Below are 14,550 nucleotides of genomic sequence, written 5' to 3' on the forward strand. Positions count from 1 at the left end.
TTAAGAAACATTTACATTTTCAACTTTTTTTGCATAAAAACAAGGGGAGATAATAAGTGAATACCTGAAATGTTTGCTTGATTAAATAACCTTTGTTAGAAATCAAACATTAATACAAAATTCCCTAAGTGCCCTTCACCAGGGAAGACTGTTTCATCTTCACTCAGCAAAAGCAAGCCAAGTTAAATTTAACAAGCTTCCTACACCTTTCTCTTTGACTTCTCAGTTGGTAACGTTAGAAGTAGGAGGGCTTTGGATTATTCCTATTTATTTCCCATTTTTTAACATGCCACTTCTTAACATTTGGATAAAATCAATATTCTACTAAACCTAAAAAAATTATGGCTGTTTGGAACATTATAGAGGTCTAACTACTAGAAAATTATCAGAAATCTATACATATGTATTTTGGGATCATATAAATGGAACAAATTTTATACCAGAAGCTGGTACCAAAAAACAGTAACGTATTTTGTGGGCTTTATAGAAATGCTGTTCTATAGTCCAGTACCATTAAAAGACCCAACCTCAAAAGATTTACAGTTTGAAATAAGGACATAAAATAAAAATTACCACTTTTAACATTATGACAAGATTAGAGTTGAATCCCTATGAAAACATGAGTGCCACCTACATATTATAATTTCACGGACTCAGAAACTCAGTTCCTCTGACTAGTGGAAGAATTGCTGCACATGTAGGTCAACTGAATAATTACATCAGATTTTGAAGACATGAATCATGTTAGCTGACTTCTCCATACAATGGAAAACTAAAGAAAACCCCTAGCTAAGAATACTATGTGCTTAAATATTGGAAGCTGGAAGGCAAAAACTCAGGACAAAACACATGCTGTCACATTCTTAGATCTTTGAAAGAGTAGAGGAAGAAATATTTAATTTCTTTATGAAAATCATACAAGATGTCCCATTAGAAACACGAGTCACCAACCACACTGAAACACAGAGAGAATCCATCCTGGGAGCAATTGCTGGAATCATCTCACACAGCCACCGACCTTACCTCAGGAGGCAACAACTAAGGTGTATCAGATTCAAATCCAGCTACACGGCACATATCCCCATCAGTTTGGAAGTGGGGGGTTTCATTTGCCTTTGACAGAAATGAGAAAACCTGACACTTGTCTTCATCTGATACTCTGGCAGCAATGCTTATGGAGCTTGCTGTGACCGAAACCCCAGCAAATATTGCTATTTTGGCCAACAAAGATACATATTTGATTCATTTTCTCAACTCCCCAGAATTTAACTTGTTACAGGAAACTCCTGCATTAGTCCTACCACCAATAACCAAACAACTTACTTTTACACAGGTAAGTTTTGGTTTTGTTTTTAAACTTCAGGAAGTGCATTTTTCCCAATGCAATCAAACAAATGTATTTAAGTTTAAAATGCTTCCTATTCTACCCTGTATAAGGATCTAAACCAATTGGAATTTATGCATATAGAATGAGTAATCTTTAGTTTCTGAGGGTACTAGCATTTTCCCTTAGATGACAGCATTCTCAGTTCATCACCATAAAACCAGTTTTCCTGTAAATATGCAATTTTCTTTATCTCCCTGAATACAATTGTGGACAGAACTTACAATGGTGGTCAAATCTATCAATGCTGATGGCTGACACACAGGTGTCAGTCTCCAACATAAAAACCATGAATACTAATGCCCTAATTGTATCCATTTTATCTCCAGATGTTTTTGGCATTCTTTTGTTTTAACAAACAAAAACCTAGCAGCAGTACATTCAACTTGCAGTTAATGACAAATTTGAAAGACCAGTCCATGGATTTAATTTTTTGACTACATATATCCTTTATTTCCTTCTAAAAACAGCAAGACAGCAGACAGTCGTACCCCTTCCCTAGAAGTTTCTCTGTGCTTTATAACCTTCAGTCTCAACTTATTTGTACCCAGATCTATTTGATCTGCTCTGTGTGTTTGATTTGACTGTGTTTCAGAAAGAGAAAAACCATCTGCCCTTGCTAGGATTCAAGAATTTGTGTAGATCCCAAGTACTATGGCAGAATGAACTGCAACATGAAGCATTATCAGTATTTTAAAAAGTTGCTGGTCTTTCAAGTGTGACCTCAATCACCTTTAAATTCTTTTGCTGTTTAATATCCTTCCATCCTGTTCATAGACAATTAAGATTTATTTATAAATTTATATGAATGAGGAAAGACTCAATACTTGAAACCAGTAATGTAAAAAAATTCCTTTGGATGTGAACCTAAGCCTTTTTTTTAAAAAAAATTTTTCTTGAGCTAGTCCTGTGACCAGTGAGGCCAGCTGGTCTCACTAACACCAGGTAATTAAGTTCAGCCCAATAATTCTGCTTAAACCAATGAACCCTCTGTAGAAGAGACTATTGAAGTAAATACAACCCCCCCCAAACCCTTTCATACTTCTACTAAAACACATAAACACACTTATGTCAAAAACAGTATTTCAGACAGCATGATAAACATGAGTTTGTACTCCAGGAACAGCTTTGTTATCTTTGGGTACAATATCTCTGGTCCTAGCATCAATGTGAAATTTAATTCTTCTTAATTAAACCACTTCTTCCAATATTACACTTGCACCATTCTCTCAACATAAAATTGGACAAAAATATAGGAAAAAAATTATAAAACTTGCGTTTAAAGGTATAAAACAAAGAAATTCCTCTACATGACTATAAAGCTCACACTAAAGCGCTGTGCTCTGTTACAAACATATGAAGATCACAAGACCAGATTATCGGATTTCTTTATATCCCCATGAGGAATGATGCACTGATGTTAAACTGTAAGTTATAGTACATCCTCATTCCTCTGACTGGCAGAACTACAGGGCATTACAAGCTTTCCTAAAACTGTAGGAAATAAGAAGCCTACAGGCTCTTTCAGACAAGCATCCAGGTCATTAGGGCCACAGTTCAGAGGTGTACATGGCAGTGTTAGGTTAATGGTTGGACATGATGGTCTTAAAAAAATGATTCTACGATACTAAGGGGTTTTAGTTCAGCCCACAGTGTCACGTAACAGCCCTTGCACACTTGCGAGGAGCAGGGCCAGCACTCCGTCTCCACAAGACAAGCTGGTGAGGAGCTTGGTCCCAGCTCCCACGCTGCAGCCCCAGCACACGGTCAGCAGCCAGGACCGCGGTGGCACTGGGGCTGCTGGGTGGAAGCCGCAAGTTACAATCGCTTGGTACGTGGCTTTCAGTGTCAGCCACCCCTGCTTCTCAGCACACCCGGGCAAGGGATGCTCAAATTCAGGCAAATATCCATCTTGGCATGAACATGCAGGGGGTGCAGGGTCCCATACAGACTGCTTTCCATTCTCTCTATATAAGAAGCTGGGGAAAGATCAACAAACAAATAAATTTAACAGTGGGGAAAAGTAGATCAAGAGGTTTCTGCACTAGAATTGGAGATACTTCCTGTTTAATAAATATTTGTCTTTAGAGTTTTTAAATGGAGTAACCCTTACATAACAAAAGCAGACCAATACCAGACAGAAAAGCACTAGAAGAAAAAAAAACAAACAACCACCAGCAAAAAAACCCACAGGTGCTCTTGAAAGCACAAAACCAATGTTTTACTGTTTTGCAGACTGTAGAGGTATAATTAACAGGTTTATTAAAACGATAGTGATGAAACCCATTTATTTTCCCTGAAAAAGTAGGAGAGAATAAAAAAACCCAACAATTTATCAAACACCCTCTTTGAACTCTCAAAGAACTGCATCAACCTAAATGAAACATTTGACTTTCATTTCCGACAGGAAACTGAAGCAATGAATAAATACGTTATGACTTAAGCTCTCCTGCTCATACACGCAAACAAATTCTATTCTTCCCCAGGAGAAGAAAAGCATATATCCTTTTGGACAAGAGCTAACAATACTTAATAGCTTGATGATATCAACAGGCTGATTCACAGACTTGTGAATTCATTTCAGTGTGTCACAAATGAATTTACCAGACCTATTTGTTATTCTTTGTTTACCTTCAGAGTGAATTATTTCACTTTTGGTCAACAGGAAAAAACAAAACCAGGAAACATGTTCACTGAACTGTTGGACTTAAAAGTTAACGTGTATTGTGCATACGATATGAAAAAAAAAAAAAGAAAAACCTTGGGACATTAAGATTTCTTGCAAGCCTTTCCAATGATGAAGTAACTCCATCTGTGGCTACAGAGACAACGCCAACAATCAAAGTGACTACAGAATAAAGTTCAATCAAGGAAGGGTGAGACTGGAAGGTGAGAGAGGAAAATAAAAACCAAGAAGCCATGGCAGTGCTAACAGTAATTAAAAATTAAGTGACAGAAGACTTTATTTTAAGGCACAACAATCTCTATGCAAAACATTCTTTATATTGAGTAACAACTGTAATTGGAGTTATAATGTCAACTTAGATAGAACAGTGTCCTGACCCAGTGTAGGCGATTTGTATGTCCCTGAAGGAGCAAGAAGTGTCCATAAATACACAGATATAAACAGAATCTAAAGAGAGTTTTCTTCAGAATTAATACTCTTGCACAATGTGAAATGCATGAAATGACTATATATATGCTACTCTCATCTTACTCTGTGGTAAGAGAAACACTGGCTTATGCTATTCTAACCCTGAAGTATCAATCAGGGAGGCTTAATACTTCAACTACGGTGAGATCACCTTCATATTATATAACAATTTAATACAAGAGATGTTAACATCATAACAAAAGAATTATTTCAAAACTATTTTTGCTTACCTTCCTTTTCAGCAAATGATTGACTATCTGCAATGACTTTTGGTATTTCTGGATTGTAACGAGTCCCCTCTGGAAAAATCACTAAATACATCTGTGGGATTAAAAAGAAACAAAACATACAAGTTCTTCTAATGAATGTAAGCTGATTCCTTTTACACAAATCATCATTACTTCATAGGTCCATCTTGTACTTAGTTCACACCATTGATTACTGTAAGGATGCAAAGAAAATCAGAATACTTGAGTTAAAATTTCTTAGCTCTAAGAAACTTACTTATTAAGGTTCAAAATAATTTTCTTTGAATGTTCACCATAGAAGGTTTGCCCAGTTGATTCAGGAAGGGAGACAGCACATATCAATAGAAGTGAGCAAGTCAGAAGCATCCAATATCAAGAACAGTATAGCTTTTGTTAAGTGAGATAAGAGGTGATTTTGAAAAGACAGTCAAGTATGTCATAGACAATCCACATTTTTTTTAATACTGATCTTGCATCTAGTCTTTCCTTAAATTGATATTTCAGTATAATTCCATTCATAACAAAAAATACTATTAATTAAAATGATAGATCAGTTACTTTATGTGCCGTTATGCATCTCACTGTATTAGATATGAATATACTATGAACGTAAACTCATATTTTAGCATAATTCAAACTTTAAAGTCGCATTCCTTTAAGCATGCATATCTGCAAGGTTAGATTTCCCAAGTAAATCAGTTTGCTTACCTGTTCAGCAACAACTGTCTACTGCCTCTCAAATCTTGACACAGGTAGTTGCCTGAATATCTACATACATGAGTGCAAAATTATGTACCCAAATAGAAGCAGTCAAATTTGATGAATTTTCCAACTGTTTTTGAAAAAAAACAGACGTTTCCATCTCTCTCTTTTTTCTGGTGTGTGTCTTGCATAACCTTCTACATACAAAGTTGATGTAAAACATCACTCAACCAGTGAAAATTTCATACTGGGTGCTTATCTGCAGAAGAAAAGGCTGCAGCCACAAATGGTAACGAGTGCGGAGTTGAACACGACACATCCACACATACTGTGTCCAGACTAAGTACTTAATTTGCTATCTTAGCAGAAAGGAGTCTCAAGAAACATTTGAAAGAAAAAAAAGAGATAGTGGTGTACAAAACAGTCCAAGGAGGATTATTGGTCAGTACAAGACAACACTGACAAGCGGGAGTACGCATCATTAAAAGATGCAAAGCTAAATAAAAACTCAGAAGGAAACACACAGGGACATAGCTTTGTGCTTCTAGCCCACAGAAAAACAAAAAAAGAAAAGTGTGCTGGTATTCGCACTTAATGATTGCAGAACAGCTAGAGAAAAGGCTGAATGCAGGAAGACCCAGCCAGTGAACTCTCCAGAATCACCCCACAGTGAGGAAGGTTGAAAGATGTGCTAAAATGCAGAGGAGGGAAGAAATCTAGGAACTGTGCCAATCAGGGAAGCCAGCAGGGGATAAAGAGAGCACAATTGAGTACATAGCCTAGAATCTGGCAGGGGAAAAAGAAGAAAATATAAAATATTAGGAACGGTAAAATGGTGTCAGTAGGGGGACGTAAGGAGAGCTAGAGGAAAGGTTGTACTCATCACGGCACATTTGGGGAGGAGGAAAACTGGTGGATTGCAGAGGCAGGTGAAGTTCAAGAAAGACAAGGACTGGCAGAAACTCAAGATGCATCCAGACTGGGTGGCGGGAGAACAAAAGAAATGGGTTTAAGAGGCAAGGTGCTTACTTTTTTCTAACATGACAGTAGCGTAAGCACAGGGATGAGTACAGGAATCCTTGGACCCAGCTGCAGTCCACACTTCCCCAGTCATGTATACACTTAAATATCTCAACAGTGTACTTTATAGATTCAGTGACTAAGTAAAACTTTTCAGAGTTAGCTGGAAAGGGCATAATATTCAAATCCAGATGCATTTTTTTCTCATAAATATGCTTATATTCAAATCACATAATTTGGATCCTTAAAATGGTACTCCAAGATGAGGCTCCTCGCCCCCCTCCTTAAAGACTGAATGTTCAGCCTCAAAGGGTGATACAGCGGCTGCAACAGGTAGCAACTGGCAGAGCAAAGAGAGGGAAGCACATAGGACATGAATATTATTCTTGGTACAGTGATCAACACTTAAAAGCATGCAACAATATTACTGGTCTTCAAAGCAGATAATCAGGCACCGAAAGCTGATTATACAACAGGAATAGTATCTACTTACTCCAGTCCTACATGTGTAACACAAAGCAGGGGCTGAAATTATATTCTAATTATCCTTGTGAAGCTCTAAACCAAAAGCAGATGAACAGGTTTGTTACGCAGAATCTGAATTGAAAGCATCCCAACAAGATGGAGAAGCTTTAAATTTGGCACACATAAACCTAGTATGTAGCTCATTAGGACTACTTTACCTGAGTAAAATTAATGAATATAAATAGATGTCCTGCTTATACTCATGTATAGTTCTGCAGAAGACAAATACACTCTGCCAGTACAATTCAGCCTACCCAATCTACTTGTGTGACTGGCTTTTCTCTTCTCCCACCATGGGCAGCAGAAGCTAAATCCTTAAACACTATTTGCAAAGATTAAAAGAACTACAAATCTCTAAGATTTTAATAACTAAATAAGCTCCTCTGAACTTGGACTAAGAACAGTTGAGTTGTAGCAATATTTTAACTCCCTAGAAACACTAGCTCCAGCTAAAACAATTTTTTTAATACAGATTTTTAAATTTAGGCCGATTAGCTACACAAAAGTTATCACAGTATGTTTGGGATTGGAAGGGACCTCAAAACATCATCTAGTCCAATTCCCCTGCTGGAGCAGGAACGCCTAGGTGAGGTCACACAGGAACATGTCCAGGCGGATTTTGAATGTCTCCAGAGCAGGAGACTCCACAACCTCCCTGGGCAGCCTGTTCCAGTGCTCTGTCACCCTCACTGAAGTTTTTTCTCAAATTTAAGTGGAACCTTCTGTGTTCCAGCTTGATCCCATTACCCCTTATCCTATCGTTGTTTGCCACAGAGAAAAGCCTGGCTCCATCCTCATGGCACTCACCCTTTATATATTTGTAAACATTAATAAGGTCACCCCTCAGTCTCCTTTTCTCCAAACTAAAGAGCCCCAGCTCCCTCAGCCTTTCTTCATAAGGGAGATGCTCCACTCCCTTAATCATCTTTGTTGCCCTACGCTGGACCCTCTCCAGCAGTTTCCCGTCCTTCTTGAACTGAGGGGCCCAGAACTGGACACAATACTCTAGATGGGGTCTCACCAGGGTGGAGTAGAGGGGAAGGAGGACCTCTCTGATCTACTAACCATCCCCCTTGTAATACACCTGAGGATGTCATTGGCCTTCCTGGCCACAAGGGCACAGTGCTGGCTCGTGGCCATCCTGTTGTCCACCAGGACCCCCAGGTCCCTTTCCCCTACACTGCTCTCTAATATGTAATTTCCCAACCCATACTGGAACCTGGGATTGTTCCTGCCCAGATGCAGGACTCTACACTTTCCCTTGTTAAATTTCATCAGGTTATTCCCTGCCCAACTCTCCAGCCTGTCCAGGTCCCGCTGGATGGCAGCACAGCCTTCTGGCGTGTCAGCCACTCCTCCCAGCTTAGTGTCATCAGCAAACTTGCTGATAGTACACTCAATTTCCTTGTCCAAATCATTAATGAATATATTGAATAATATTGGCCCCAGTACTGACCCCTGACATACTCCACTAGATACTGGCCTCCAACTGACTCCGCACCATTGACCACCACTCTCTCTGGCTTCTCTCCTTAAGCCAGTTTGCAACTCACCTCACTACTCTATTGTCTAGACCACACCTCCTCAACTTAGCTGTCTCTCAGCTCTCACAAAAAGATATAAGATTACAATTTGCTAACAATCAGCCAGATGTCACGTAATTTTAAACAAAATCACATTTTTTTCAACTGAGTTTTTCCAATAAAAGGCCTAATAACAAACCATTTGAGTGTGCAGTTCAATCACAGTTTGAGAAGCAAAATAATTTCCACAGAGAAATAAGAAAATTCATTAGTTCAAGATCTCCACTAAGAAAACACAGATGGAATGGCATTTCAGTCTAGTGTCAGTTTTGTGCGTGTCTAACATTTCTGCTCTGCCTCTTGGAAGAAGGTTGGGCTGACTGCAGACAGCAGAGCAGGAAAAGGGGCTGTTTCAGGCAGGCAGGTGGGTAGAAGTCATAGGACAAGGCGAACAAGGAGCATCACGCCATCCACTGCTCCAACACAAAATAAAGCATACCAGATCATCAGCCCAATTCTGCTGTGACTGTAGGGGCCAAGAGACAGCCTTATTTTTCATGTCCATGTTCCACCTCCTATTTACTTTTCATTACAAAACAAACCAAACAAACAAACAAAAAAAACACCACTACGTGACCTGAGGCAGTAAAACAACTAAAGGCCTCGCTATGCTAACGAGAACAGAAGACTGGTTCTGCCTTCCTACACGTCTTCAGCTTCTTAATGGGAACAGGGATGGCTCCAGACAGACTGCACATTAATCAATTGATTCTTTTGTTTAAAATGTATGTGGAGAAAAAACTGTAAATACCAAAGTCACCCTTAACACAGATTCCCATCCATCTCCTCTTTATTGGCATATAATTCTTTCCTTAGCTGCTCAAAGGCAAGCTTTTCTCTAACACTATATTAAAGAACTCCACCACATTCTCACAGAATGACTGAGCAACAACAGGGGCTCACTAAAGTGAGGAAAAGCTCACCCTGAGCACTAGCGTCCAGTGCATAAATTTTAATAAAAATTCCAGAGCAGTAAATTCATTATTTTTGCATGAAGTTGATGAGTTCAGGGAATACTTGCTTTGCTGATTAAAACATCTTCATTTTAAAAGCAATATGGTTGCTTGTTAATGTCCTCCTAAGTTGCAGATCTGCAAAGTTTCTTTGTGAATAATGCAGTAAGGACACAGGTTATCACATTCTTCTCCCAGTAGTAATTGTAGGTTAAAGGGCATTTACAGCATCTGCATTTAAATTCTCAGATAAAGTGGATTATAGAAAGTTTAGTCTTCTCTCAGATGACAACTCAATGGTCTGTCTCTTTTGCCCCAGCAGATGCAAACATTTTTCTCAGTAAACAGGCTTTGGACAACCCCGGTTTTATAAAACTTAAGTGTCACTTCCTATATGGTTTGTCTGAAAGAGATTTAAAACAGAATGCATTTCTGTAGCAGTTCCACTTATTTCTCTTCTATACTGCTACCCTAGATAATACGAGGAAAATGGCAACAACTGCCTGGTAAGCATGTCCAGTTTCTGTGTTCATTTCCAATACCACTGAACTCCCAGATGGCCAAGTTACACCAAGAACCAAATGTACTCAAGTGGTCCCAAATTCATTTGGCATTAGCTTAGATAGGGTAGGTACAGGTTTTCAATCCACAGACAACAGAGGGGGGAGAAATAAATCACAGAATCATTTCAGTTGGAAGAGACCCTCAGGATCATCAAGTCCAATCATAATCTAACTGGCACTAAATCATGTCTCTGAGAACCTTATCTAAACGCCTTTTAAACAGCTCCAGGGATGGTGACTCCACCACTTGCCTGGGCAGCCTGTTCCAACGCCTGACAATTCTTTCTGGGAAGATTTTTTTCCAGAAAACAACAAAACAAAAAAGGCCTTCTGGTTTTATTTAATATACTGATCATATGTAGACTTTCTCCACAGAAAGCAGAACCCACAGTAGATGTAGCTTTAAAGAAAGGTTTTATGCTTAAACCTCCCCTTACATTCCGACTGGGCTAAAACCATACACTAGCCTGCCCAGTCAATTTATAGCACTGGAGCAACACTGAACATAATTTGCAGGTTTCCAAAGGGATACAGAATTAGATGAGTTTCTAGGCACATATTCCTAAGATTGTATTAAAAAAATGCATTCAATTAGTCTATAAAGCAGACTAATTTAACGCAGAGTTCAAACCAAGACTCTCATCAAAATCAAAATCTTATAATAATAATAAAGTCCTGCATTTTAAGGGGTGCAGAGGGAAGCCAGAAAGCCATAATCACCCAGAAACAGGCTCTTTGGCTAGCAAGAAATCCGTGGGCCTAAGCAGGAAAACACCCTGCTGGGATAATTCATCCCGACTGACTGAAGCAAACTTAACCAGCACTCTGCAGGGGGAGCAATTGCTTAGAGGGATGACTACAAATATGTTTCATACATCCTGTAATTTGTCTTTGTTTATTTCATTACACCACAAGTTTTACAGAAAGAATCTTTGCTCCTGACATACAGAAAATAACTTGATGCAATGCAACCTTTCACACCCCAGGACCCTCACTGGTAAAGCAGACACAAATTACCACTGTTGAATATGACCATCTTCTCTGTGTGGAAATCATTAGATACCGGATAGCAAAATTTTAATTGTCATAATAACTTATTAATCTTAATTTAATTTCCATCATAACTTACATGCTAAAAACTAGAAACAGATCCACTTTCTTATCTTCATTAAAACAAACAAGAAAAACCCCTGTGTTCATGCTAAATCTTATTTCAAGACAAAATGAGTTTGAGCACTGTCTTAAACAGCAATGCTTTACTCATCTAAGTCTCTCAGGAAGCATAAGGCCAGTTTACTTTTTCAACAGGCACATGCACACATAAATACACTATCTCCAAAAAAATAAATAATTTAAAAAATACTATTAAAGACGGTCAAAACAAGCTATGCATTCCTTCTATCCAAGCCTCCGCTTATAAAAGGTTTGCTACTTGGTATTTGGAGTGGCAAGTCCTAATCACATAACTCAAAATAAAATGAAAGCATAACTGTTCTACATCAAGGCTTGCTGAGATAGTTTTCTTAAGTCTAGCAAAAAAACCAGAAAACACTGTAATGAACAGCAAGTAATGGAAGCAAAGCACAGTGATTTTAACCGCTGAGCCACAAACCATACAGGGAGTCATGAGAAAAGTCACTTGGCACTAATAATCATTCTTCAAATAGAAAATTATCAAGAGTTTAGATTTTTTTGTTGTATTTTTATTTTTTCCTCCAGGCGCTGCAGAAAAAGCTATTCAGTTCTGTCACTGCCATTAAAAATGATTGATCAGTGGGATGACTAATTAAGATTTAGTAAGAATAGTTCTTGACTTTCAGAAGATCAAACAACTGGTATTCTACAAAAATACCAGTCTCTGACAAAACTGCAGTAGTCAAAACGCTGTCTTTTTAAACACAGGGAACACTGACAGTGATTTCTCAAGGAAGGTGCTACAGCTCAAGTTCTAAGATTTGGTCCAGGTCCCCAGTATTCTCTACAGACAGAATCACAAAGTTTGTATCATTCATAAAGGACTAGTCAAATTTTCCTAAGTTTAATTAGAGGTATCACTCTAATCACAGAAAGCAAACATAAAAATACAGAAAAAAAACCAAATCCATGATTACTGTCTTGGAGTTTGTAGCTATCAGGCATGGCTCACTTCTCCAATAAGCCCTTACCACTAGGAAAGTCAAAGAAATGAGGAAAAGGGGTGAAAGGAATATATAATCTTACCGGAGTCTCAGCTTTCATCTGGGCCCGCAACTTCTCTCTCATTTCTTTTTCATTGAATTTGGCACTTCTTTTTACATAAACTCCTCCATGCTAACAGAGAGAGAGAAAAAAAAAAGAAAAGTATTAAATATTTAAGTAGTTTAACATAGAATAGTTGATAGAAGAAAAACAAGACTACAGTGACAAGTCACCTTTATGATTCATGCTGCAAATTGCCCACAAGATGAGAGTTCTCCTAGAATGAAAGTACCCGAAACTAATTTTACATTTTCATATATTTAGGGTGACAAAATCTGTTTAAAAAAGATCAGATTAAAGAAAACAAAACCAACAAAACCAAACTCAAAAGAACAACATAAGACACAAAATGCCTTGTTTAAAAGTGTCAAATTAGCTAAAAGGTGGCATTGGAACAGACTCCAGGGATCTACCTGTTCCCAGCAACACTGCCAAGCAGCTTAATTTGTATGTCAAGGGAGAAGTCACACAACTGAAGCTACTCACAGAGAAGTACTTACAGGTCAATGTTTTCAATTTTATGTGCCTGCTCTTAAATATTGACCAATGCAAATACTGGAATTTAAAGTATTGTACCTCTACATACAAAATTTATGAATAGCACAAAAGTAATTCGCATAGGTCTTGAAAGCTTCCATGCACTTTATCAGAGAATCAAACTTCTAATAAAGAGGTCATATAGCACACACAAAGCGGGTTATAAAGAAATAAAATATGCCTCATCACTTCTCTCTTCTATTACTTTATCTACAGCATTGCTACAAAAGGATGAAAAAAAAAAAACTGCTCCAAAATGAGCTACTAATACAATGAATTCTGAAAACAAAACCCTATAAATATAGCTAATTTTGGTTTTAAAGTACATTGTTTTCATGGGTTTTCTAAATGATTGCTTAACTTGGTAATACTCTTTTCTGCCCACTCTTGACTGTTGGCATTAGAATTTGTAAGATAATTTCTGTCTATTTATGCTTTTGCACACTCTTAACAGAAAGGTGAAGGTAAGATTAAAACTACTAAGAGCTGAATCTCATTTAAATGTCTTATCTTAGGAAAAGATACAGTAGATTGCAGAAATAGGATGGGGGGTATTTTATTTGCATGGCATGAACAGGACTAAAGCTTGAGGAGTTAGGAGGAAGCAAGCAGAAGAGGCGGTTATGCAAAGTATTTTCAGTCTTTGGTTTTCATGGTGTGGAGAGATGGCCAAGCAGCTGCTTAGCTAGTGGTATCTGATGTGACTTTTAAGTTGCTCTCCAAAAGCTGCAGTGAAAAGGAACAGAAAGTCAATAGTACATTAACTCTACATTAAATATTCTGTCTTAACGTTATTGTCTGTGGTTCCCTTCTGAAGTGGAGCAGCCAGCTGCACCACTCAGCTGTGCCATGGTGGCTGCCAGGGGACCAAAGCCAAGAACAGACCCCCCAGTTCACCCAGCTTGGCCTTCAGCAGGCTGGAGCATCCTGTCAGCACCATCCCACGAGCCATTTACCAGTCCTGAATAGATAACGGCATGAGCAGAAAAACGCTCCCTCAGCTGTGCAGCAAGCAGAGAGCCACATGTTATCTACAAACCCCACATACAAGACTGTTTTAAGATCTGACACCATTAAAGAGAAGTAAGAGTCTTATTCTGTTCAGTGACAACACAAGAGCCACTTTCAGGAAGGGCAAACTCAGTTTGGTATGAGAAATAATGAATCTACTGTACAAGACTTCTATGTAATTGGTAAGTCATTCTCGGTGAGCTCAGCTAGGTCAAGTTTTGATAAATGAGAGAAGGCTGAAATCAAAGTCTTCCCTTATTTATCAAATTACTAACTGGCTGCAGTGACCTGGGAAAATACTGAACCACCTTTTCCTTGTTTTATTTCTGAACTTGGAGAGATCAAGTTACTGTTGTACAGTTTGCTTAAGGATACCACAACACCAAAGACAGGTTTGGTGTCCCACCTCAGACTTCTTAATGCTCCAAAAGAGATTTGTATTTCTCAAATAAATCTGTAAGAATGGACAAACAACACATTATAAGATCACCATTTGCTGCATACAACCCAACTACATCAATATGTCAGCTCCCTTGTAGCACAGGGTTACAAAGCTAAAGAGAGGCAAGATGCCCTACTAGTTAAATATTTGGCTAAAATTCACTAACAACCTAAAGGGTGCACAAGGTGAT

At 38.3% G+C, this 14,550-nt stretch overlaps 1 protein-coding gene across 2 annotated transcripts in view; it reads right to left on the minus strand.

Moving 5' to 3' along the window:
• Positions 1 to 14,550, minus strand: part of AGPAT5 (1-acylglycerol-3-phosphate O-acyltransferase 5) — a 58,441-nt gene that overhangs the window by 23,515 nt on the left and 20,376 nt on the right. For both annotated transcript variants that reach the window (XM_071806999.1, XM_065835362.2), the window contains 2 exons: positions 12,353 to 12,442; positions 4,769 to 4,859 (listed from right to left, as the gene is read on the minus strand). In XM_071806999.1, coding sequence (XP_071663100.1) covers positions 4,769 to 4,859; positions 12,353 to 12,442 — 181 coding nt within the window. The remainder of the gene's footprint in view (positions 1 to 4,768; positions 4,860 to 12,352; positions 12,443 to 14,550) is intronic.

The sequence above is a fragment of the Patagioenas fasciata genome, chromosome 3, assembly GCF_037038585.1.
Source record: "Patagioenas fasciata isolate bPatFas1 chromosome 3, bPatFas1.hap1, whole genome shotgun sequence".
Taxonomy (NCBI): Eukaryota; Metazoa; Chordata; class Aves; order Columbiformes; family Columbidae; genus Patagioenas; species Patagioenas fasciata.